General features: G+C 41.2%; 1 protein-coding gene across 2 annotated transcripts in view; it reads right to left on the bottom strand.

Annotated features, from left to right (window-relative positions):
• brinp1 (bone morphogenetic protein/retinoic acid inducible neural-specific 1) overlaps positions 1-27,088 on the bottom strand; it is a 121,683-nt gene that overhangs the window by 15,972 nt on the left and 78,623 nt on the right. For both annotated transcript variants that reach the window (XM_029620470.2, XM_029620471.1), the window contains one exon: positions 25,073-25,178. In XM_029620470.2, the coding sequence (XP_029476330.1) occupies positions 25,073-25,178 (106 nt within the window). The remainder of the gene's footprint in view (positions 1-25,072; positions 25,179-27,088) is intronic.

A 27,088-nucleotide genomic window follows, 5' to 3' on the forward strand; every position in this document is an offset into this window, starting at 1 on the left:
ATTTAATCTTAATAGCTTTGATGTTAGTGCAAACAGTGCCTCTGCAAATATGCAACTGAGACCATAACGTAATGTGTTATTGTGCTGTTGAGTGATTGTACTAATTATGTTCCCATACTTGCTTTTTACCCAAACGTGAAAACCAGGCTTCAAAATCACAAAATTAAATGCAAATAGATTTTGTGCAGTGCAGCCATCTACTTTTACACATTTTTGTATCTAACGATATCTTGCCAGCAAATAAACAGCAGGAGAATCAATATGATTATGCCGTTCATTAAATCCACAAGAAAAGCTCAACTGAAAACTGGTGGGTGGCTTCAAAGTAAATGAAGGTCTTAAGATCCAAAGTGATATGAGCCTAATACATGAAGCTAAACCCCAAAGTGTACTTATCAAAGTTCATCTTTTGCAAACCAAAGATTGTGAAGAATTAAACCTAGCTGTGGGTGGGTTTCCTTATAATACTAACTAATCCTTTTCCTTTCATGTTACCTGACTAATAACTGAAACCATGTGCATCGCTAAGTTAGGTTACTACAGTTCAATTACTACCTCTGTGCAACCTAGCTCTATGAGAGTAGTGCAGAGGCATGAAAGAAAGATAGATAGTGTACATGCACACTGTTGAACACTCCCATAGTTTTACTGATCGCAATGTTTCAACCCGAAGTCTGTCAGTAGTAGTACATACTGTAGGCATACACAGATTTCTAGCGGTTAAGAGCATTAGGCCAGTAACCCAAAGGTCCTTGGTTTGAATCCCCAGGCCGGCGCAAGGTGGAAAAATGTGCCGTTCTGCCATTGAGCAAGACAGTTAACCCTCAACAACAACTGCTCCCCAGGCGCCGATGACATGAACGTCATTTAAGGCAGCCCCCCGCACCTCTCGGATTCAGAGGGGTTGGGTTAAATATGGAAGACACATTTTAGCTGAATGCATTCAGTTGTGCAACTGACAACAGTAGGTATCCACCTTTCCCTTTCCCCTCTGCTCTATGTCTCAGTATGCTCACCACATTTACTTCCACTGTGTAACCTTGCTTTGTATTCCCTCTGTGACAGAATACTCCATTCACTATTCTGTCTGTCCACCTCATCAGTCCCAGTGCCCATCAGGGGTAGATGAGAAAGGGAGAGAGGGAGGGAGGGAGGGAGGGATGAATGGATCATATCTAACCACAAAGAGTTGGATTGCGAAGGGCTTTTTCTCCATCAGACCTGTCTGCGGCCCCCGGAGCCAATATTCATTTAGCTTGATGTATTCCTGGGCCTGAAACTTTAATGTGATTTGTGGGGGAATCCAGATGGCAAGTTCACGGATCGACGCCACTCGCTGACAGAGGCAGTGCCAGCGGCCGAGTGCACAATAACAGTGGGTGCCTCAGCCCCCTTATACATCCTGCAAGCACCAGGGCCTCTTATTCTCCTGTAGATATTACAGCCTTACTGGCCAGACTGCAGGACTCACACAGACACTGGCCGTGTCCGAATACCCATACTAGCGTACTAAATAGTTTGTGAAGAAAGAATGTTTTATAGTTGTGACGTTTAGAAAATAGTACTTTGAATGTGTCATCTAACTCCCGGCATTCATTCATTTTGGTACAGTGTGTCAATGTATCTGTTTATCAGCTTTTGTCAAACACTTCTGAAGAGTCTGGAAAGTTGAGTAAATTATACTAGCTCAAACTCCAGAATGAGTATGCAGTTTAAGTATGTAGTGCGCTAGTACATGTATTTGTCAGAATACCGATACTTTCGTTCCAAATAGTAGGCTTTCTGGGTATACACTGAGTACACCAAACATTAGGAACACCACAATTTTCTCCTCCCCTTCATCTACACTGATTGAAGTGGATTTAAAATCAATAAGCGATCATAGCTTTCACCTGGATTCACCCGGTTAGTTTATGTCACGGAAAGAGCAGGTTTCCTTAATGTTTTGTATACTCAGTGTATATGAAGTGTATATACGGTATATATGGTATATACTGTATATATCAGTGGCGGTCGGTGCCGTTTAAGATTAGGGAGGACAATTTTTTATGAGCATGGCCATTTTTTTATTACAGAATATTGGATGACTGTCTGTTATCCATATTCCCATTCACCCAGGTCAGTGTAACATTGACCGGTCTAGGCTACTACATGATACTCAAATTTTCCCTAAACCCATCATGAGGTTGCTACAACCTAGCCTACAAATGAAAGTTTATAACGTAGGTGCACAGGTCGAGAGACAAATTGAAGTAATCAAGGTGACAGACAGTGACACATTCAGTACCGCCTTGCACACTCTTGCCAGCATCTAGCTGATCTAGGGTGTATATATTAGTACAAAACAGTTGCAAAATGTTACATTGTGTAACTAAAGCAAGAGTTTTTATTGGACAAATTCAGATAGGTCCATCCCGTTTAGTTCCCTTTGCTTCCATTTAAGAAATATTTTGCAACAGAACTGGCGAAATGATTACACACACCTCTGATCACCTGCACACAGAGTTCACTTTCCTAGTAGCCATACAGACAATATCATCAAATCTTCACGCTCTCCTCCTCTCACATTTTGCCTTCGCTTGTGGACTTCATTGACCAGGCCAAAGAAACTCTCCAAGCAAAACATTCATAACATAACCACTACACACAGCCTACATTGTTATCACCCTATTAGCTAACGTCATAGTCAACATAGCTACTAGAACTAACGCATTAGTATTCGTCACCCCGCTCCTCCGCTCTCTCCACTGGCTTCCAGTTGAAGCTCGCATCTGCTACAAGACCATGGTGCTTGCCTACGGAGCTGTGAGGGGAACGGCACCTCAGTACCTCCAGGCTCTGATCAGGCCCTACACCCAAACAAGGGCACTGCGTTCATCCACCTCTGGCCTGCTCGCCTCCCTACCACTGAGGAAGTACAGTTCCCGCGCAGCCCAGTCAAAACTGTTCGCTGCTCTGGCCCCCCAATGGTGGAACAAACTCCCTCACGACGCCAGGACAGCGGAGTCAATCACCACCTTCCGGAGACACCTGAAACCCCACCTCTTTCAGGAATACCTAGGATAGGATAAAGTAATCCTTCTCACCCCCCTTAAAAGATTTAGATGCACTATTGTAAAGTGGCTGTTCCACTGGATGTCTTAAGGTGAACGCACCAATTTGTAAGTCGCTCTGGATAAGAGCGTCTGCTAAATGACTTAAATGTAAATGTATTGTAATGTATTGTATTGTAATGTATTGTAATGTATTGTATTGTATTGTATTGTAATGTATTGTAATGCATTGTATTGTAATGTATTGTATTGTATTGTAATGTATTGTAATGTATTGTATTGTATTGTATTGTAATGTATTGTAATGTATTGTATTGTAATGTATTGTAATGTATTGTATTGTAATGTATTGTAATGTAATGTATTGTAATGTAATGTATTGTAATGTATTGTAATGCATTGTATTGTAATGTATTGTATTGTATTGTAATGTATTGTATTGTAATGTATTGTAATGTATTGTATTGTATTGTATTGTAATGTATTGTAATGTATTGTATTGTAATGTATTGTATAGATGCACTACTGTTCCACTGGATGTCATAAGGTGAATGCACCAATTTGTAAGTCGCTCTGGATAAGAGCGTCTGCTAAATGACTTAAATGTAAATGTAGTAAACCCACAAACCAATCCATGTGTACAATCAGACAGTAGTACACAGCGAGCAGTTTAGCAGTAACCTGGCAGGCCCTGGTGGCAACACACTTATAAAACCGAAAGCTTACCTTGAATTGGAAGTGTTGGATAGCCATAGCCTGCTAGCTAACATAAATATAATTCATCTCTGTTTGAGTCAGGTTGTTGAGTAGGCTAAATAATCTGCATTAGCAAGCATAAGTCAATGAAATATCTCCTTCTCTCTCGCATTGCTGCTTCACCTTCATTTTTGAATGAATTAACTTCAAAACAATTCAACTATTGTCTTTCTCTCTCTTTGAGTCAACCACTCAGCACATTTTCTACACTGTAGTGCTAGCTAGCTGTAGCTTATGCTTTCAACACAGTGGATGTAACCTAAGCAAAAGAGAGAGGTAAAACCTCTAATAAATACACGGGACGAGACCCGCAATACACTACTCGGGGCGAGACCCGTAATAACAAGTGCGCAATACACGCAGCACGAAAGCCGAAATAACAAAGCACAAGTACTCACAAGACCAACGGACATGGGAACAATGGGGTGCCAGGTAGCCTATTGGTTAGAGCGTTGGGCCAGTAAAAAGGTAAAAATATGTCATTCTTTTCTCTGGTAGGCCGTCATTGTAAATAAGAATTTGTTCTTAACTGACTTGCCTAGTTAAATAAAAATAACTGACAAGACAATTGTTAACAGCGGTCACATATATACAATTACTGATGAGGGAAATTGGAATCAGGTGTGCGTAATGAGACAGTTCAGTGTTGCCTAGAGGCCGGTGACGTAGACCTCTGGAACTGGTGCACGGAAGGGCAGCAGTACTGGGGGAATATGTGACAGTAAGTCTATGGAAGGGGGTGAAAACCATGAGCCTCCTAGGTTTTGTATTGAAGTCAATGTACCCAGAGGAGGACGGAAACTAGCTGTCCTCTGGCTACGCCATGGTGCTACCTTACAGAGTGCTGTTGAGGCTACTGTAGACCTTCATTGCAAAACAGTATGTTTTAATTCATTATTTGGTGAAGTCAATATATTTAGTATAGTTCCATCAAAAAATGATAACTTTTTTAATGTTTCACTACTCGTATGGTCCTCCCCTTACTCCTCCGAGGAGCCTCTACTGGTATTTATGAAAAAATCAAAAGTTGTATAATATGTGACGTTTTGAAAATGTAGTATGTAGAACACACTCCACAAAAATGTACGAATAGTGGGGAACATGCTTGATTGTACATTCGCTGATGCCTTCTCGGTATGGATGACGCCTTCTCTGTAAATCAAAACAAGACGTTGAACTGACATCTGTGCTCAGTGTGTACTTTTTCTCTGTCACTCAGACTCCTCTCTAGCACACTGCTCTCTCTCAGTCCCGTACCCATTTCTCTCCCTCTCTCAATTCAATCACATTGTCAAAGTACACATATAGCAACAATGGTTTAACCAAAAGCAATAAGGCATCAATAATGATAGTTATAGTAGTAGTGGAAATGGTATTACCATTAACAGCAACTACAACAATATTAATGATAATAATAATACATTAAAGCAATAGTAGTAGGCCAGTCTCAACATGACTGAAAAACCACATGGTATGGTAAGAAAGCCAAAACAATTACATTGCAATGTACACTGCCCGTCCCTCAGGTTGTTCAAATTTAGGCTTTTCACCTAATAAATATGAGTTTTTATCTTAATATTTTATAGTTTCAAATTATTTGTACTGAATGATCATTTTGGGAAAGAAAGATTCTCTTAGGTCTCAGTATTTTTCACAATATAATAGGAAATGCAGCTCTGTCTCTACCTCTTCCCGGGGGCAGAGTGAGCAGAAACTGTCCTCTCTGGGCAGCCAGGTTTGCCTGTGACAACCGGTCTCTATGGCCAGGCTGTGCTCACTGGGTCTGAACCTTGTCAGAGTTTATCGGTTTTCTACCTGTCACAGTGGTCAGATAGTCTGCCACCGTGTACTGTCTGTTTAGCAAATAGCATTGAAGTTGACATAGATTTTTTGTGGTGTCTTTCCGATAGGTGATATATTTTTTTGTTTCTTTGTCATGATTTGGCTGGGCCAGATTCTCTGAGTGCTGTCCTGAGGGGTTGGTTTGGATTAATGAACTGAGCCTCAGAACCAGCTGGTTGAAGGGACTCTACTCTTTTTAATCTCTTAACATTGTAGGGCTATGTGACGAAATGTTTCGGGGTCGCTTGTTTTTAGATGGTTGTAAAATTTGATGGCTCTTGTTTCAATTCGAATAAGGAAAGGGTATTGGCCCAAAATTCTGCTCAACAAGGAAATGTAGTGGTCTGCTATTTATGATACTGCAGAGAATTTTCTCTGTAATTATTTGGATCAAATTTGTCTCAATTTAAATAGATTGGTTAGATCAGCCCTTGGTTCCAAATATCAGGGGATAATACCTTCAGTGAAAATAACGTTGAAGAGTTTGAGTATGGCCAATTTGAATTTGTGGTCTGTATTTGATCATTTCATTTAAAACACCATCAGCACCACAGGATGTTTTGGGTTGTAGACTTTATAGTTTTTCCAACAATTATTGTTCTGTAGTTATGTAATTAATCTCTCTCTCCTCCTCGTATTCAGTCATAACCACCCCATCTGATGGTTTCTTCTACTTTCAAATGAAAATTGAGCAAAATCAGTGTAATGACTTTAGTTGAATCAATGTTGTTTCCACATCATTTCAATTAAATGACATTGAACCAATGTGGAATAGACGTTGAATTGACGTTTGTGCCCATTGGGGAATATCAAAATATCTTGCAGTGGAGACATGTTTAGCTCATACCAAACCCATAAGTCTATGTCTTCGGGAAAAAAGTGTTTAGGGATCCCGAGTGGCACAGCGGTCTAAGACACTGCATCTCAGTGCTAGAGGCGCCACCACAAACTCTGGTTCGATTCCAGGCTGTATCACAACCCGGCAGTGATTGGTAGTCCCATAGGGCGGCGCACAATTGGCCCAGCGTCGTCTGGGTTTGGCCCGGGGTAGGCCGTCATTGTAAATAAGAATTTGTTCTTACCTGACTTGCCAAGTTTAAAAAAGGTTAAATAAAACAGAGGAATCCTGTTGAGGTAAAACAACTTATTTTATGACTAAAAGTGTGCCACTCTGAAACATGTAGTCTGATTCCAGTATATGTTTATAGGTAAATGAGTGCCGTATATTTTTTCCACAGCACTACAAATCATCAGATGCCGGAGAGCCAACACATCAGGGAGTTTAACGGTGGATCCCTAAAGAGTCGACAATAAAATGGAGGCAAATATCAGAATTCCTTTGCCACCATTTGATAACCTCCAACTTCATGCTCTGTCAGTGCACATAATTCACAGCAACCCCTCTGCCTCACTCTGCCTCTAATAAATAGAACCTTGAACACCAGTTAATCTGATTGCATACATCATAGGCTAAAGTATTTCCTTCACGTATAACATGCATACACTGTGGCAGGACTCAGCTTTCATGAATGCTAAAAAGCGGCCCATGAAGGCAGAAAAGTGTCCTGTGCCCATGACTTTGCTGTCTCGTTCCAGCTCTTTCTCCCAGAGTTCTATTTTGGTATGCTGATGGATGAGCTAGTGCGGGCGACGGCCGAGCGTTCACGACTCCTTGGCAACGCACACCACTCCTAGTGATGCCATACTCCGCCTCATAAGCTAAAGTTTCATCGAAGATTAATTGACCATTGTGTGGCCGCAAATTCGCAAAATAATCATTACCTAATCCATTGGTGCAATAAAGTGCATTACTTTGAATGGGGCATTAAATAACACTAGCTCTTGTTCGTACCGCATAAAACACGAAGACCTCTAAACTGAAAATCCGCCTCTTTTTCCTCATCGCAGGCTTGCCCCATGTCCTTCGTAATCAAAGGGGCCGCAAGGTGGTGCTAAGACCGTAACTGTTACTCCTCTGCTTTGTGTGCCCGCTTAGTTCAGATCAACCTAGGATTCTACAGTGTAGCTAATGTAACTAGTCATTTACATGTTTTAATACAGCTTTTCACGTTCTGTCTGTAGACATCCTCATCTTTTAGAAAGCAGCGTTTTACGGTTCTGGCTATGCCTTACTTAGCATTTAAATGGCTAAAGCATTTCTATGTCTGTTCTGGGCAGATTATCCACAGTGATGTCTGTGCGGTACAAGCTAGGAGCTCTCTTGTGTTGTAAAACAGGACTGCTGGTGCAGCAGATTATTTAGCTGGAGAGTGACAACCTCATTTAAGAATGAATAAATAGGAATAATGTTTTGCATCTTGCCCTTGATATCTTCCAAACACTTAAATTAAATCACTGGTTTCATTTTGAGAAAATCATCCAAATGCATGATGTATAACCTACCTAATCTCTCAAGTAGACTACTGGATTTCATTTCATTTTTATGAATACCGGAATACATTATAGGCAAACACCTAGACTAGTAGAACAATAGAGCACTGCCAGAGCTTATCTGGAGAAAAGCATTCATACTAATGTAGTTTTCCTAGAATGCACTCCACAATAATGCTTGGGTTTCATATAGTAGGATTGTGGTGGCCCAGTCCCATATTTACAGAAGCAACAACAGGTAGATACCAATGATTTAAATACACACTAGATCAGGGGTTTTTAGATGACTAATGTTACTGCCCCCGCTACAACCAAAAACATACTTAAATACAAAATTATATAATTTTGTCCTTCAAAATTTCATTGAAATACTGTAGAAATTCAATCATTTTTATGGAGGACTGCTGCTACTGAAGAGTGCCAAAATGGCTGACTGGTGGCTCCAAAGCCTTTCAATGGCCAATGCATAGCAGGAGCAATCCACAGATTACATACGTACATCATTGGTTGATACAGAGGAATCTAATAATTTATCTGTTTTCTCAAAGAATAATGAGAGAGGCTGTCGTAATTACTGTAAAAGCCTGGCATTCAGGCCGACTACCACCTGCTCAGAAAGGGCAAGGCAGAAATTGCACTTTGCAACAATTGTAGGATTCAATCAGGCGGGGGAGCACAATATTAGCTGTCCATGGTGCTGAAATTTTGCCAATGGTGCTGAACAGTGGACACAGAGACCTACATGGTGAGTCAGGGCAATACTAAACCCATGATTACTTGGATTCTTCTTCTCTACCAACACAACACCATGACTACAGTGGGGACAATAATGTTATTGATTTATTATTAACAGTAGTACCTTTATGAGTTTTTGTAATAGTAGCGCCTGCAGACGGTGTCAAAAACATAGTGCTTGTTGTACTGGTGGTATCAAATGACTGTCCCTACACAATCTGCAACTATGTGATAGAAATGTCTCCGAGGACTAGTCATCAACTGTGCAAAGATGTGTTTTCAAACAGTGGAATTGGAAATGTGTTTGTTTGTTGGTGTGCTGCAGTGTGTGTGCTGCAGTGTGAGAGTGGACAAGCTGCTCAGTCACATGCACCAGTAGAATTGAACGCATGCAGCCATGTGTTCCTGTGCACAGCAGCGCAAGCAGGAGCTCGGCTGGTGGGATCTTCAGCTAATATCACACACACTTTCCGGATTAAAAGCCACAAATCACATATTCGACAAGCATCCTGGAGGCGCCAAGCCAGAGAGGTGTGACACTGATGCTCCAACATTTCCATCTCGGCTGTAGACAGATACAACTACTCTGAAAATGTCACTAATTCAAATCTCAACATCACATAGAAAAAGTGAGGCTGAATGAGCTAGACTTTGATCATAATATTTATTTTAACGCCCTGCTTCTTTCATTCGGGTAATTGATGCACTTATTGTAATTATGTTGCCGAAACCAACATATCTATTAAAATGCGAACATTAATACATAGCAGGGTTTCAAAGCTCAAATCAATACATAATCTATAGCTATTTTGAGGTTGTTGCTAGTGCTGCAGAGAGACATAAATATCAAACCTTTTTAGAGGCACTTAAAACTCCATTGACGACAGTGGCCGTAAAAAGTTGAAGCTAGGCAATATTGACCTGTCAGAAATGAGCACCCTTAAATCAGAAAAACAAAATCCCAATCGATGGGAGACAAGAAAGTGTGAGTCCATGGCTGGGAGGTGAAAGGAGGCAGCTAGAATGGCAGCCCAACTGATCCATGGGTGCTGCTGCATGCTGACACAGAGGGGCCTAAAGCTGCTGGAGAGGAAAGAAATAACTGATTTATGGTCCTGCCAGCCCAAGTGGAAACTCACTCTGGATTGACCACCTCCAATTGAGAGTTGACCCTGAGGTCAGTGTGGAGAGATTTCATCAGGTAGCCGGGCACGGCGGTGTAGAGAGGTGAAATAAAGAGTGCAGCTATCCATCTTCAAAATGATCCGGTATTATTGGTTATCTAGGGCCGAGCAAGTATACTTTTATAAAGATAATAATTCCTCAGTTCAAGATGCAGTTGCAATACCAAGAGGCAGCTCAATACGCCGCAGTATTAGCTAACATCAGTAGACTGTACGCCATGCTCTCCAAATTGCATTAGGATTTTATCAATTGCATGATTTGTCTTATGATCTTGTGGGTGTGTGTGTGTGTGTGTGTGTGTGTGTGTGTGTGTGTGTGTGTGTGTGTGTGTGTGTGTGTGTGTGTGCATGTGAGAAGAGATAGATAAAAGAGATACGGGAGAAGAAAAAAAGAGAGAGGGGCAGAGAGATAAAAGAGAAAGGCTACAGGAGAGAATGTGTGTATTCTTCTATCTGCATAATAAAATATGTTTCCATGGCAACGTCAATCTCCTTGCTAGTGTACTTAAGCATCCTAATCAATCTGACAAGTCTGTCATCAAACACGTTTACACTTTTGGTATGTTTGTCTTTACAACTGCTTTAAAAAAAAGACAGGAATCAAGCAGCACAGCGATGACCATCTATTCCATCACTACAGATGAATTACCTACAGGCCTGCTTCATTTATTTTCACTTCACCACTTTGAAATCTGTTGGCTCAGGCTATTCTAACATATTCATAAATCTTCCAAGATGGGCTCCATGGCTCCTGGAAGGAGGAGAGAAGGAGAAAGCGGAGAGGGAAAAAAAGATAATTACTTTGCTTTTGTTTTGCAGCTAATTTATGACGGCCATATCGGGGGTGATTGTGGCCTGGGAGATGGTTCAGGGAGTAGGTGGGAAGTAGGAACCCTCTGAAGTCCTCGACCGCCCTGCCTGCGCCATTCTTCATGGGAGATGCTGGCCGAATCCATGATTAAGTGACAAAAGACTTGACCGTTTAACTACAACTTGTTAATTCCCACCATCACTTAATTCTCACTGTCCTTGATGGGGCGGCATTATTTATAGTTGCTTTATTCAGATACAAAGTACTGTGTCTGAGAACAAACCAATATCCCAGGGATAGTCAGGTTGGTGTGTGAAAGAGAAGATAAAAATAAATTAATGAGGATTGAAAGGATAGTGTGTTTACTCACTAATTATAGAACATCTTTACAAGAATAAAGCAGAGTGCTACGGAAGTGGCAGACCAGAATGGATAAAAGGTATACTGTATTTAATCAGTTAGATTTGGCAAAATCCAAAGGGAAAGCAGAGGAAGTGTTAATTCCAAAGATGAAAATAGCTTTGAGGTTTGAGGTTGGATTGAGGTAAGGATGATGATGAGGCATGATACCGTTGAGTTGTCCTTAAACCATGTATTCATGCATTCAAGTAGGCATGAATATGCGCTATAAACATTATAGGCCATACTACTCAATGAACTAGGCCTTTGCATGGTCCAGCAAAGCTTGAAGTAAGTCACGCAAGAGGTCTAATGCAAAAATGTGTTCCTGTGTCCTCTCAAATTCTGGCGGTTGTCAGAAAGGCGGTGGGGAAAAGAAGGGCATCACTCAGTTTGCCCCATTACTTTGAGCAATTCCGCTTGTGGGGTGAGAAAAGAGTCTGGTTGCTTTGATAGGTAGCTCCCTTGATGTCAGATTCCGTCGCAGCATTTGAATCTAAATCTAAGTGGAAACAGAGGAAATATCCAAGCATTGGGAGCTGATTGTTATAGCACCTGTCTATGTTATCTGTGGTTGCCAGCCACCGGCTCACAAAAAGCAGGGCCAGAAAAGCATCTTCCTTTGAACATGTTGTCATTTAGGCGTTCTAGTCAAATGTCAAAGGAGAAAATGTGCCCATGACTAAGCTCACTGTTCTTCTCAAATTGGTTGCACAACTTGCTGCGTTGAGTATCATGGTTGGTTTAAACAATTTCAGGCTTAATTCCTCTGAAGCTCTTTCCATAATGTATCTCTGTTGTTCTGGTCCAAAGGGGAAGTAAAAAAGACTGCTAGTTATCCAAGGGTGCACTTGGTATAAGTTCCCAATGTGATTCAATCTAAACAGAGGTAATGGAGAATGGTTAGATCTTTCCGTGTTGATTTTGTATACATTCAGGTAGATATAGTGCCCGAGACTAGAGTGCGCGAAGTAGAAAAACGAAAGTGATTCAAAAGTGTGATTAAAAGGAAGGAAATGTAGTGGGTTTGCCATTACTGCAGCTTGTCCTCACCAATGTGACTATGCATACTAATAAAGAGAGGCTGCATGCCTAGTCCTAATTTCTTCAAATGCATTGAATGTTGAGGTTTGAAAAAAAGCCAAAGACTCATGTGTTAACTGAATGGTATCGAACAATGGTTGTCACGACTATGCACTCGGTAAACTGAAGATACAGCTAGACATGAAGTTAGTTTGATACACTGGAATTACAGTTCACTTATTTAATTTCTTAAGGCTGTGCATCTTAGGTCAACATGACTCAAGTCTCCGGTTGTTTACCTAACAATTTTTTTTATTGAAGCGTGTTCAAGGTTTATAAAAAATAAACTCACTAAAAATGAAGTATTGTATCATTAATTATGATTCATAATCTGCAAATGTCAAAGAAGCACTTGAAAGCTCTCAAAAGTAATGGAATCCATCCACTTATGATTCACAGTAGTGGCAAATCCCCAGTACCATTAACTATGTTCCAAGAGCTGGCATCCCCTAGCAACAGACACAACTGCCACTGAGAGCAGAGTGATAGAGAAAGAAAAATAGTGAAAGAGAATGAAAGATATAGATGGTGAAAGAGACAAAAACTGAGTAAGAGAGTGAAAGAAAGTGAGTTATAGAGAACAAAAGTGTAAGAGAAAAAAGTAAATAGAGGAAAAATAAAAATTGAAATTGAAAGAGATATAGATAGAAAAAAAAGTAAGAACGAAAAACACAGGCCCACTCAGCACGGCTCATCTCCTCCTGACCTCCATCTCTGGGACACGCTGTGCCTGGACAATGATCCATTCTCTGGCCCTAACTCTCAGTTAACCCCCCACCGTGTGCAGGGACTTGGCTCTTGCAGGGCCTTCCCAAAGACACAATATTGAGATTCAGCAGCAGGCCTCTCCCCACATCTCCACTGTGGAGGTAATGATCTCTTCTACCCCAGGATGCCCTCTGGTTCTGACCTTGGAGAGGATGCTGAGCCCCAGCCGGCAGAGCCCAAGTCAGAGCAAGGGCCCTGGGATAGCAACAGTGCTTATGTCTCACCCAGCAAGGCCTGACTGACAGTTGATGGGTCTTCATCTGAAATCTCTTCATACGAACAGTGTAAACAGCCAACTAGTGTACAGTACTGAGTATGGGACTTTGGCCAGCTGTTTTGTCTGAGCATTGGGCCTGATTAGGAAAAACTCCATGCACTATAGGCTATATATCCTGGTGAATTGATCTGGGCAGGATAAACTGTTTATTACACATTTTATTCAAAATATGGAGCTATATATTCCAATATCAAGATATCATTAACTGACATGACCATAGAAAAGCAGGATATCTTACAGACTGTTTGAACCTTTAAAAGCTCCTTTAGTTAGCACTATAGTGATATCATACTGATGCCAGATGTGATCTTTTCACATTTTAAATGTCACCACTTTTGTTCTTTCTATAATTGTCTAAAAGGTCAAAGGGAATTTGAGAATGAGACACATGGAAAGTGTTAATTAAACGTACCCAGAACAAAGACTGTCTGATATACAGTGCATTCGGAAAGTATTGCATTGTTCACCTTTTTTCACCTTTACACCTTTATTCTGAAATGGTTTAATGGTTTGTTTAATGGTTTGTTTTTTCCCCTCATCAATCTCCACACAATGACAAAGAAAAAAAAAACATTTTTAGAAATGTTTGCTAAAAAAAAATGGTTTTGTTTTTACGTAAGTATTTAGACCCTTTACTCAGTGCTTTATTGAAGCACCTGTCGCAGCGATTACAGCCTCAAGGCTTGTTGGGTATGACGCTGCAAGCTTGGCACACCTGTATTTGCAGAGTTTCTTCCATTCTTCTCTGCAGATCCTTTCAAGATCTGTCATGTTGGATGGGGAGCGTCACTGCACAGCTATTTTCAGGTCTCTCCAGAGATGTTTGATCGGGTTTAAATCCAGGATCTGGATGAGCCAGTCAAAGACAATCAGAGATTTGTCCTGAAGCCACTCCTGTGTTGTTTTGGCTGTGTGCTTAGGGTTGTTGTCCTGTTGGAAGGTGAACCTTTGCCTGAGGTACTGAGCGCTCTAAAGCAGGTTTTCATCAAGGATCTCTCTGTACTTTGCTTCGTTCATCGTTCCCTCAATCCCAACTAGTCTCCCAGTCCCTGCCTCTGAAAAACATCCCCACAGCATCATGCTGCCCCTTCCATGGTTCAATGTAGGGATGGTGCCAGATTTCCTCCAGACGTGATGCTTGGCATTCAGACCACAGAGTTCAATCTTGGTTTCATCAGACCAGATAATCTTGTTTCCCATCCTTTAGGTGCCATTTGGCAAAGTCCAAGTGGGCTATCATGTGGGCTTTACTGAGGAGTGGCTTCCGTCTGGCCACTCTACCATAAAGGCCTGATTGGCGGAGTGCTGCAGAGATGGTTGTCCTAGAAGGTTTTCCCATCTCCACAGAGAAACTCTGGAGCTCTGTTAGAGTGGTGGTTCCAAACTTCTTCCATTTAAGAATGATGGAGTCCACTGTGATCTTGGGGACCTTCAATGCTGCAGACATTTTTGGTACCCTTCCCCAGATCTGTGCCTCGGCACAATCCTGTCTCAGAGCTCTACGGACAATTCCTTTGACCCCTTTTGCTCTGACATGCACTGTCAAATGTGGGACCTCATATAGACAGGTGTGTGCCTTTCCAAATCAAGACCAATCAATTGAATTTACCACAGGTAGACTCCAATCAAGTTGTCGAAGCATTGCGAAGGATGATCAAGTGAAACAGGATGCACCTAAGCTCAATTACGAGTCTCATAGCAAAAAGTCTGAATACTTTGCTAAAATGGATTTTTTTCACAGAGGGATTGTTCCGGCTCAGCCTTCCTGGCCTCCAGTTCGTCTCTCCGGCCCAGGTTATCCTGCGCCAGCTCTATGCATGGTATCCCCAGTTCGCCAACACAACCCAGTGCGGCCTGTTCCAGCTCCCCGCACTTGCCGGGCTACGGCAAGTTACTGATTACTGATTACTGATTCTGTAATCAGTGGAATTAGAGTATGATAGCTAAGTAGATGGAGAAAATTCTGCCATTTGATTGCAAATACGCAGACAGAGTCGAAAAGAGTACACACAGAAGGCTGTTGTATAAAACACCTGTCTCCGGATTACATTACATCTTCAAACTAAGGGCAACCATGGCATCCGTGGCAGAGGGAGAAGCATCCATCCATAGTCTAGCTATCATAATGTTCAGATGTTTATAATTTTGTCAGAAAGTCATTTTCATTTCAAGTTAAAGTGTACTGTTAGTGAGCTAGCTTGCTCGCTAACGATAGGTGTATTATCTGTGTAGTAATATTATTTGTAACTCAGAGCCATTTGCATTTCTAGTTATAGCCTAATGTTAGCTAGCTAACATTGAACCTGGTTGGTTAGCTACCTGCAGATTCATGCAGGGTAGTAACGTTATGAGTTGGAATTATGGTTAATTGTTTAGCTAGCTAGCTACATGTCTAAACAAAATATTTCACTATCCAAGTAACCATTTCAAAAGAATTTTCATGATGTCACTGCAACAACTGTCGATAGACATAAATGGTAAATTCGCTCTGGTTAACTACTCCGATTTCAGAGCACTCTCGTCTGAGTGCAGAATAACTGATGGATTTATCAACGCTCAACACCCGTTGAATAAGGCCGATGTCAGTCAACGTTGGCAGAAAACGTAATGAAATTGTTGCCAGCAGCACAGTTGCAGTCACCAAGGCTCTGGATAACATAAAAACAGCCTAACCAGTTCTGCTAGGGCGAGTAAAATGGGCAATGAGCTGTTCTCTCATTTGTTTCTGGAAGCAGCTAGCACAAGCTAGCCAACATTAGCCAGTGTGGTTAACTTCTTAAGGTATAGGGGGCAGCATTTTCACTTTTGGATAAATAGCGTGCCCAATTTCAACTTCCTGCTACTCATGCCAAGAATATAAGATATGCATATTATTAGTAGATTTGGAGATTTGGATAGAAAACACTCTGAAGTTTCTAAAACTGTTTGAATCATGTCTGTGAGTATATCAGAACTTATGTAGCAGGCAAAACCCCGAGGACTAACCGTTCAGATTTTTATTTTTTAGGTTTCTGTCTGTTCAGTTAGTTCTCATTGGGGAAACAATATTCGTTAAGCACTTGTCTTCTAGTTCCTATCGCTTCCACTGGATGTCACCTTTCTTTGGAATTTGGTTGAGGTTATTCCTTTGTGCAATGAAGAAGTACGGCCATCTAGGAAATGGGTAACACTGTTGAGAGTTGCGCAAGACTTAAAGTAGCGTTAGTTTCCTCTTGTCCTCTATTGAAAACAGATAGACCCGTCTTCAATTTGATCGATTATTAACGTTTAAAAATACCTAAAGTTGTATTACAAACGTAGTTTGAAATGTTTTGGCAAAGTTCACAGGCAACTTTTGAGATATTATGTAGTGACATTTTTTTCTGGTTCAAACGCGCCAAATAAATTGACATTTTGTATATATATGGATGGAATTAATCCAACAAAAGGACCAATTGTGATGTTTATGGGACATATTGGAGTGCCAACAAAAGAAGCTCGTCAAAGGTAAGGCATGTTTTATATTTTATTTCTGCGTTTTGTGTAGCGCCTGCAGGGTTGAAATATGCTACTATCTTTGTTTACTGTTGTGCTATCATCAGATAATAGCTTCTTATGCTTCGCCGAAAAGCCCTTTTAAAATCTGACATGTTGGCTGGATTCACAACGAGTGTAGCATTAATTTAGTATCTTACATTTGTGATTTAATGTACGTTTTATTTGAATTTGCCGTGCTGCATTTTCCCTGGCTTTTGGCCAAGTGGGACGCAAGCGTCCCCTATAACATAAGAAGTTAAGTGCTTGACTGCTGTTGTTAGGTTAGAAAGCTCGGATCAACCCTACTCCTCGGCCACAGTGTCGAGTGTGCGTTCTGAACGCTCCAAGAGCGAAGCGCTCTGAATTTACAAACTAACAATCTGACCACGCTGAGCACACTCTGGCACTACAGATTGAATGTACAAACATGCTTGTAGTACAAACCAGACTTTAGTCTTGAAATATTTGGTTGTTTAGTACATCGTCTCACATGTGAATCCTTAAGAGAGGTGGGTGAGGCTAAAGCTGAAGAGGGTGTGAACAATGCTGAATGGGTATAGACAAAGAAGAGCTCTCCACTAGGTATACCAAAACATTCAAGGGCCCCTTTCTCAAAAGTGGGGTTACAAGTGAATAGCCAGCTGACCAGGTGAATCAAAGCTGAATCCCATTGTTCCTCTACTATGGTGTATGATACAGTATATTATTTGCTAGCTTTGAGTCTCTGCTTTTATCCAGTGTAAAAAACACAATTTCAAATTTTGCTACATGAGACCCAATCGAGCCGGTTGGTCACATAAACAACAACAAGATCAACAAATAATGCTAGCCAGAGCAAGATGAGCTAAAACTTAATGAATCTAATAAAATAAAATTGTGCCAAATACAACCTTACAGTGAAATGTTTACTTACAAGCCCTTAACCAACAATGCAGTTTCAAGAAAAATAAGTGTTAATTAAGTAAAAAATGTATAAGAAAAAATACAAATAAAAGTAACAAATAATTAAAGAGCAGCAGTAAAATAACAGAAGCGAGGCTATATACAGTCGTGGCCAAAAGTTTTGAGAATGACACAAATATTAAATTCCACAAAGTTTGCTGCTTCAGTGTCTTTAGACATTTTTGTCAGATGTTACTATGGAATACTGAAGTATAATTACAAGCATTTCATAAGTGGCAAAGGCTTTTATTGACAATTACATGAAGTTGATGCAAAGAGTCAATATTTGCAGTGTTGACCCTTCTTTTTCAAGACCTCTGCCATCTGCCCTGGCAGGTTGTCAATTAACTTCTGGACCACATCCTGACTGATGGCAGCCCATTCTTGCATAATCAATGCTTGGAGTTTGTCCGAATTTGTGGGTTTTTGTTTGTCCACCCGCCTCTTGAGGATTGACCACAAATTCTAAATGGGATTAAGGTCTGAGGAGTTTGCTGGCCATGTTTTTCCTGGAGAGAAGTGGCTTCTTTGCTGCCCTTCTTGACACCAGGCCATCCTCCAAAAGTCTTCGCCTCACTGAGCGAGCAGATGCACTCACACCTGCCTGCTGCCAGTCCTGAGCAAACCCTTTCAAACTTTTTCAGCAAGTTGGCTGTCAAAATTGTACTGATAAATGATGGGGAATAGCCTGCTCATCCTTCTGCAGCTTGCCTGCCAATGCATGCGTTGTCCCAACCAAGCACCCAAGCTAACCGGCTAAATTTGACTAGCTTGCTAGCTCGTTACTTTCAGACACAAATGAGAAATCACCTCACTGACCATTTTTCTCACGCTAGCAGAGCTCGTTAGGCTGTTTACATGTTAAATAAAGTGTTTGTGACTAACTGGTACTTTCTTTGCCTACGTTTACTGACACCGGTTTACTGACACCGGTCAGCGGTGTTGCACATTCGTTCAGCATAGTTAGCTGTCTATAGCAAAGCGATTCACATGTCTTGCTAGCTAACCAAATGACAAGTGCATCTATAGCTGTGTAGTCACTGAAAAATTATACGAGGGGAAAAAGTCAGTCACTCACCCACTCCTATAATGACATCACATCCTCCTAGCAGCTAGCTAGCTAAAGTTAGGCTCTGTGTTTTTAGCATGCCACATAAATAGATATGCAAGCATATTAACCACATTTTGACTTACTTGTGATCATTGCCCTTGCTAGTTTTATTGACATTATTGACATTCCCAGCCTTACTTACATTTGTCCGTTTCTGTCCAAAACATTGAATCACTGAAACTGAAACAGTGCATCCCAAATAGAGGCAGCAAACAATGTACCAGGCCAGCTGTGATTTACAACCTGATAGTAATATTTATTGGTCTGCCAAGAAATGTATTGGTGAATTATATTAATCATGCATTGAACTGCATCTATTCTGCCAGCAATGCCTTAGTGTATGTCATGGAATGTTAAATCAAATATAACCTATTTTTAAACCCTCTTATGAAGTTGGTTTTGTAGCATAAACTGGGATTTAAAAAAAACTGATATTATGATTGTCTGTTTGTTTCATATCTGCAAAGTATCTAAAACGCTGTCAGTTCCCACACAAATACACACCGCCATACCAACACACATCACGAAATGATTGCTGCAAAGTGCAAATGTCATCTGATCACTCCTTATATGCTGAGAGTAGTAAGCACTTCTAAGAGCAGGCTGTCAGTGTATTCTTTTGTTATCTGCATGTGGGGCTTGACATACACAGAGGGCATAACACCTCACGGCTTCAGTTCAATATTTTATGATCAATCGAGGATGTGTGGAGAGGCACTACACCAGCAAAGAGAGAAGACAAATGACTCTATAGTGCAGTTTATAGGACCTGAGGTTCAATTGGCACAAATAACCAGCATTAGTTTAAAGGTTGGAGGTGATGTCAAGCCATCTACTGTAGCATAGATATCCAAAGCTTCTGCTTTTGGCATACAGTAGCTTCAATGTTCACACATAAGTGTCATACTAACAGGAATAGAAGAGCAACATTTTCACATGGAAATACTGATCTGTCACAGCCGTTTATACCACTAGCTGGATTAAATGATTATGAAATCATAATACTCTCTGAAGAGACACTAAAGTGTAAAGAGGTGTCACCAGCTCAGGAATGACATTGAAGTGTCATCAATTTTGAAGAGTTTGTGATAGTTGGCATATATTAATACCACTCTGATGACAAAAGCTTTCTAATTAACTCTAAATCTGAGATTATAATTGCTTTTAGAGGATATATTTCAGTTGTAGTACACTTTAAAACCACCTACTTTAGGCTAATGTGAAAAAAATTGCTTTCAAAACACCCCTTTATGAAATAGCAGCATTTGAAAAACTCATCTCGTTCTCACCGAATCGTATCAACCTGCAAGATAAAGGCTGTTCATCTGGCTGTCACATATCAGTTGGATGACAAAACGTTAGTCTCCAAAGCAACAGAGGCCATACAGCAGTTGCATGGGAATGAAGCCCTTTTATACCCTATAGATTCAGTTTGAAAGCATTTATGACAGACAGAGTAACTCTGGTCCTATTATTGCTCATACAATTTATTTTTGGGACAAAATTGAAAAACAGTGTAACTGCAAAACAAAATGGCATGCCTAGACTCCAATGCATTACATTTTGGAGAATGCTCTTTTTTTTTTATCCCCCCCAGGGGTCCAATGTGGAATGCATACCCTTGGAAATATAACTTTAAAAAAATGTTTAACTAGGTAAGTCAGTTAAGAACAAATTCTTATTTTCAATGACAGCCTAGGAGCAGTGGGTTAACTGCCTTGTTTAGGGGCAGAATGACAGATTTTTACCTTGACAGCACAGGGATTTGATTTGCAACCTTTCGGTTATTAATCCAACACTCTAACCACTAGGCTACCTGCTGCCCCTGAACAGTGATGATTTGAAAAAGACACATACACATTACCAGGTAACACATTGTTTCACATTGCTCTCGTCCTTCTAGACCTATCAGCTGCCTTCGATACTGTGAACCATCAGATCCTCCTCTCCACCCTCTCCGAGTTGGGCATCTCCGGCGCGGCCCACGCTTGGATTGCGTCCTACCTGACAGGTCGCTCCTACCAGGTGGCGTGGCGAGAATCTGTCTCCTCACCACGCGCTCTCACCACTGGCGTCCCCCAGGGCTCTGTTCTAGGCCCTCTCCTATTCTCGCTATACACCAAGTCACTTGGCTCTGTCATAACCTCACATGGTCTCTCCTATCATTGCTATGCAGACGACACACAATTCATCTTCTCCTTTCCCCCTTCTGATGACCAGGTGGCGAATCGCATCTCTGCATGTCTGGCAGACATATCAGTGTGGATGACGGATCACCACCTCAAGCTGAACCTCGGCAAGACGGAGCTGCTCTTCCTCCCGGGAAGGACTGCCCGTTCCATGATCTCGCCATCACGGTTGACAACTCCATTGTGTCCTCCTCCCAGAGCGCTAAGAACCTTGGCGTGATCCTGGACAACACCCTGTCGTTCTCAACTAACATCAAGGCGGTGGCCCGTTCTTGTAGGTTCATGCTCTACAACATCCGCAGAGTACGACCCTGCCTCACACAGGAAGCGGCGCAGGTCCTAATCCAGGCACTTGTCATCTCCCGTCTGGATTACTGCAACTCGCTGTTGGCTGGGCTCCCTGCCTGTGCCATTAAACCCTACAACTCATCCAGAACGCCGCAGCCCGTCTGGTGTTCAACCTTCCCAAGTTCTCTCACGTCACCCCGCTCCTCCGCTCTCTCCACTGGCTTCCAGTTGAAGCTCGCATCCGCTACAAGACCATGGTGCTTGCCTACGGAGCTGTGAGGGGAACGGCACCTCAGTACCTCCAGGCTCTGATCAGGCCCTACACCCAAACAAGGGCACTGCGTTCATCCACCTCTGGCCTGCTCGCCTCCCTACCACTGAGGAAGTACAGTTCCCACGCAGCCCAGTCAAAACTGTTCGCTGCTCTGGCCCCCCAATGGTGGAACAAACTCCCTCACGACGCCAGGACAGCGGAGTCAATCACCACCTTCCGGAGACACCTGAAACCCCACCTCTTTCAGGAATACCTAGGATAGGATAAAGTAATCCTTCTCACCCCCCTTAAAAGATTTAGATGCACTATTGTAAAGTGGCTGTTCCACTGGATGTCTTAAGGTGAACGCACCAATTTGTAAGTCGCTCTGGATAAGAGCGTCTGCTAAATGACTTAAATGTAAATGTAAATGTTTCTATATTTACAATTCAGGTTGGCTATGCTGGCCTATGGTGTCCCTTGGCAAACCCAACTACCGAACCTCCAATCATGGGATTTATAAATCAATTATATGGGCTCCTGAAAGGACTAATCTCTAGAATATATAAACAACTTTTGGAAAGCTCATATTCTGAGCTATCCATTAAAAAAGTATGGTCTACAGATTTAAGTGAGCTTTAAGAATCCCATAAATGTATACATTTACATTTTGTTCACAGACTGTATTTAACTAACACCAAGGAAATATTTTGCTATGAAATTGGTCCCAACTCACAACTGTTCACTGTATCCCCTAAATCAGGTAGGCACGTTCATTCATATGATGTGGGAGTATCCTGCAGTTAAATGCTTTTAGGACATAATGTATTATTAATTTTGCTTTGCATCAACTATGTTACTTAATGACGACTAGGGGGTGCGGGGTGACTGACAAGCAACCCTTTAAGGGTTAGGGGAATGAGATAGGAGGTTGGGGGTGGATGCCCACTTATTTTTTGTTCTCTTTTAGTGTACATGATGAATGTATTATTACTTTAACTGTAATATGATCAAAATGATCAATACTTTGTAGTTATGTCCCTTTTTTTAAATGTTTAATTTTCTTCTTCTGAATGTCAGCTCACAGGTACAACAATAAGATGTGTGAAATAATGAATGGAACATATGATATTAACAGAATACGAAATTATATGAACTTAAATATTGTATCTTTAACTCATCCAATGAAAAAAAATGACTAAATAAATTGTCTGAATCCAAAGAGCACTTAATGATTCCTTTGGTGAGAGATTTAGTGGTGTAGTCGAAAATATCTGTTTTTTTTACAATGAAGGTAAACTGCATAAATGAAAAAGTGATAGCTTGTCTCAGAAACTTGACCACTTTTAACGGTGGCTTTCATCACTGTCCCAATGGGAGCTGTGGTACATCTAAGATACAGTTGCAGGTGATTCTTCATAGAAGAAGTGTTGGAGATGACAATGAAGGATTCCTTCAAAAGCAACTCACTAATTACAACGTTTGTCTACTTTTCTATCTTTGCAAGCTTATAGTTGCCACTCAAAGATGATATTTGTTACAAATGCAATATTGAATACAGTATGTGATCTAAGTATACTCAGACTATAAATAAACTTCTGTAAATAAGTAAAAAAAATAAACATAATAAAATCTTCCCTGGGAAGGTCTAGGATGAAGTAAATTCAAATATTCTGATTGCTCAGGCTGTTGGGTTTAATTCCTTCATGGGCCAAACACACCATGGATAAAAGTGTCAGGTAAACTGTATGACAATTTTATTAGCATAAGGACAGAAGATCCATGACAAAATGAATGAGAGAAAATCTCCCAGAGTGGAATTATGGAGCAAATCTCTGGTTCATTCCACAAAATACATTCATATTCAATCCGCAAGACAGCGCAAATCAGGTGAAAGTCCCTATGAGGCTTTTTCTCTCTGTATGAACAGAATTTCATTATGTGAATGGACTGGGGGCTAAAGGGGAATATTGACCCTTAACCCTCCAGCCATTGTAGCATTGGGTTGGATACTCATGATTCCCCGCAGTGGATCCGCAAAAGAAAAATTGGCTGATGAGTGGAATGAAAATATTATTTCAACCCACAGGCAGGCTCGTGGTTCAAAACAATTATATTGGGGGTTGAAAATGTTTTAAATAAAGAAACAAATATTTTCTACAAACCTAGGAGCTTTTTGTGTTGAATTGCGATGCAAATTCCATTATGTTAACGGTGAGCCAGACATAGCCTAGGCCAAGCCTATCAGCCATGCAGTGAGAGAGCGCAGGGAACTGTCCATTATTTGTCTGGTGCTGAAACATTCCTCATTTGTCCATGTGATGCAAAAATGGTAACAACAAGCTAAATGTAACAGATAAAATAAAAATAAACGTTATGTGAAATCACCGGTTTGGAACTATTTTGGAGTCATTGTGGACAAGGAGGACAACAAGCTTGTAGATGCATACACAGCTTGCAAAAGTGCAAGTAGGTATTTGTTACGATAATTCAGTTAATTATTACATTAATTCAGGCTTTCGTTCAATTAGATCATACACAAGTCATATAAAGATTAAACCTGTGCGGCTGGTAAAAGTTTGAGTCGTCAATAGCTAACGAAATAAATGTATGCTATTTTTGCAGCCTATAGCCCATTCGATTCCGGGAATTGTTTATTTAACTTTCAATTAAACAATTGTATTATCTAAACCATATTGAATGTGGCAACGATGTGCGCTGAGAGTCGGGAAGCAAGTTCAGGGAGTGAGTGTTTTAATAAATAAACACAACATAATAAAGAAATAAGAAACACAAACAACGCACAGACATGACACAGGAACAGAAACAATGATGCCTGGGGAAGGAACCAAAGGGAGTGACATATATAGGGAAGGTAATCAGGGAAGTGACGGAGTCCAGGTGAGTCTTAATGACGTGGTGCACGTAACAATGGTGACAGGTGTGCGCCATAACGAGCAGCCTGGGGACCTAGAGGCCGGAGAGGGAGCACACGTGACAAATGTAAAGGTATTGTTTTGTTATGTCGTCTATAAGCTTTCATTAGGTAAGAAGAAGGCTACTTAGAAGGTTCTTCTTCAAAGCGATTTGAGTCAATGTGCTGCATAGTATTGTGAAAATAATAAGATAGGCCTATCATTCTTAATTCATGGCATGGTTTCCTTTTAACCAAATGTTGAATAGACATGCAGACAAATGAATTAGTCCAGTGATAGCCTAATATCCTACTACTTTGGAGTCGTAAAAACAATTAAATGAATAGATTTTATTTAGCGGGTCATGGATCGGCTCTCAGAAGAATTCTATACAGGAGGTTCAGGTTGTGGAGGAAAATCTGTCCTGATGTTGGATATCGGATGGGGCAATTAATTGATGTGGCCAGTGGGGGGCGGGTGCGGCAGAAAAAAGCTGACCCCTGCAGGACTCTACTCCCATGGTGGAAGTACGGTCAGGGACATGAGCAGGGATGTTTACCTTGAAGATGGAGCTTGCTCTCCGGGCTCTGCAGGAGGACAGAGCTCACCGAGTCCAGATTATCATAGCTGCTGCATCCCAGTGGGCCAGTACGAGTCTCTGTCACCTGCAAGAGAATCAGGACAAAGATGAGAGGAACAGTAGGGGACAAAGACACCTGCAGTGTGTGTGTGTGTTGGAGTGAGGGAGGATAGGGGGTGATCATAGAGAGAGTTATTTTCATGAGAATTTGACTAGACTCACAAGCTGAAATCCTGAGTTGAGATTTAGGACTCGATTCAATCCATAGCGCTGGAGATCTTTGCTGTAGCGCAATTGAAATGTAAAGTTAATTTCCAATGGAGCCGACATGCAGTATTTTGCGAACACGGGAACATTGTCATATCATTTATAACACACTGTATTGCAGGTCTTCAGCATTACAGATTGAATCGAACCCTTACACATGTCACATACACTACATAGGTGCAGTGAAACATGTTGTTTTACAGGGTCAGCCATAGTACCATGGTGCAAATTAGGGCTAAGTGCCTTGCTCAAGGGTACATCAACAGAGTTTTCACCTGGTCATCTTTCACCTTCGAACCAGCGACCCTTCAGTTACTGGCCAAACGCTCTAACTGACGCACCATGCAACTCATCAAGCAGTCATTGGTATCATTAGAGGGTCGGATTGAATGTTTTATTCTTGACCTTGTGTCAGGCATGGTTATATTTCCACGTAAATAAGTGGTGTGCGGCATTTCCTTTACTAAGAAGGGGACACTCATCAACTAACAATATCTGCTATACATGGTTAGAAACATAGCACATACTGTATTTCTATTTAATATGGATCCCCATTAGTTTCTGCCAAGGTAGCAGATACTCTTCCTGAAAAATTAAGGCTGTGATAAATACTGCTGGCTGTGATTAATTTAGCTATGGATAAGCCATTCATATATCAAATGGGACTGTGTGAGTAGTTCATAAATATCTGAACTCCATGTGCGTGCCACGCTAGCGCATACATGTTCAGCTAAGTGAACCGTATTTGGGCCAAAGCTCAGAAGACAGCGTATGAGGTCTTTCTAAACAGCACTTCTATAGGTACCTCCTTATTTCCTGTCTGCGACGTGTACCACCACCGGCTCCTAAGACCTATTTTCTTTTAAGGACCTTTAAAGATGTTATTTCCTTTTAAAAGAGGCAAGACGCTAATGGACTTTTTTTCTTCAATCGGTGCCTGTGCCCCACTCTCTGCTAGAGAATATCACTTCCCTTATAAAAGTCACAGACATCGCCTCTCTTCCTGCCCAAGCTTCAATCTATGGGATAATTAGGGTAGTCAAATGTGAGGGTGCTTTTAGGTCTTACTACACGTCTAACTTTAGACTTATTTAAAGACATTGCTCTTGAAAAGAAGGGTGACTTTCTTCCTTTTTATCCCCTTTTCTTCTCGTAACGAGCTGGCCGGCAGTGCTCAATAGTACTTTCACATGATTCCAAGAAGCCAGATGCGATGCTACTCAGCAATGGAGATTAAGAGAAAAAAAACTCTTGGCATTAACCTCAATGGAAAATCACTCCGTCTCTGGCTCAGTTAGAAAACTCTTAGCTTGAATGAGGGGGGTTGCGTTGGCAGCTTGCATGAAGTCCAATCTCGTGAATAGGGGTTATCGAAGATGCGGGAAGGGTCCATGGTGAACAAACATGATATACAGCTACATTGATACAGAGCGCAGATACAGTGATGGGTAAATCAGATCCTCAATTCACCCAGTAAAATGTGTTTGTGTCCTTAAAGGCCCTATTTCTCCCTTCCTGCTTGGAACATGCTGGTTAAATCAACATTGTTTCCACATCATTTCAATAAAATGACGTCGAATCAACGTGGAATAGATGTTGAATTGATGTCTGTTCCCAGTGGACATTTTCCCATCTTTCATTGTGATTCGGGGCCAGATGGCAGGCTGACAAGCAGGAAATTAGACAGATGTATATCTTACCCTTGACGTCACTCTGTTGTGGGGTAAA

Source organism: Oncorhynchus nerka, linkage group LG19, assembly GCF_034236695.1.
Source record: "Oncorhynchus nerka isolate Pitt River linkage group LG19, Oner_Uvic_2.0, whole genome shotgun sequence".
Classification (NCBI taxonomy): Eukaryota; Metazoa; Chordata; class Actinopteri; order Salmoniformes; family Salmonidae; genus Oncorhynchus; species Oncorhynchus nerka.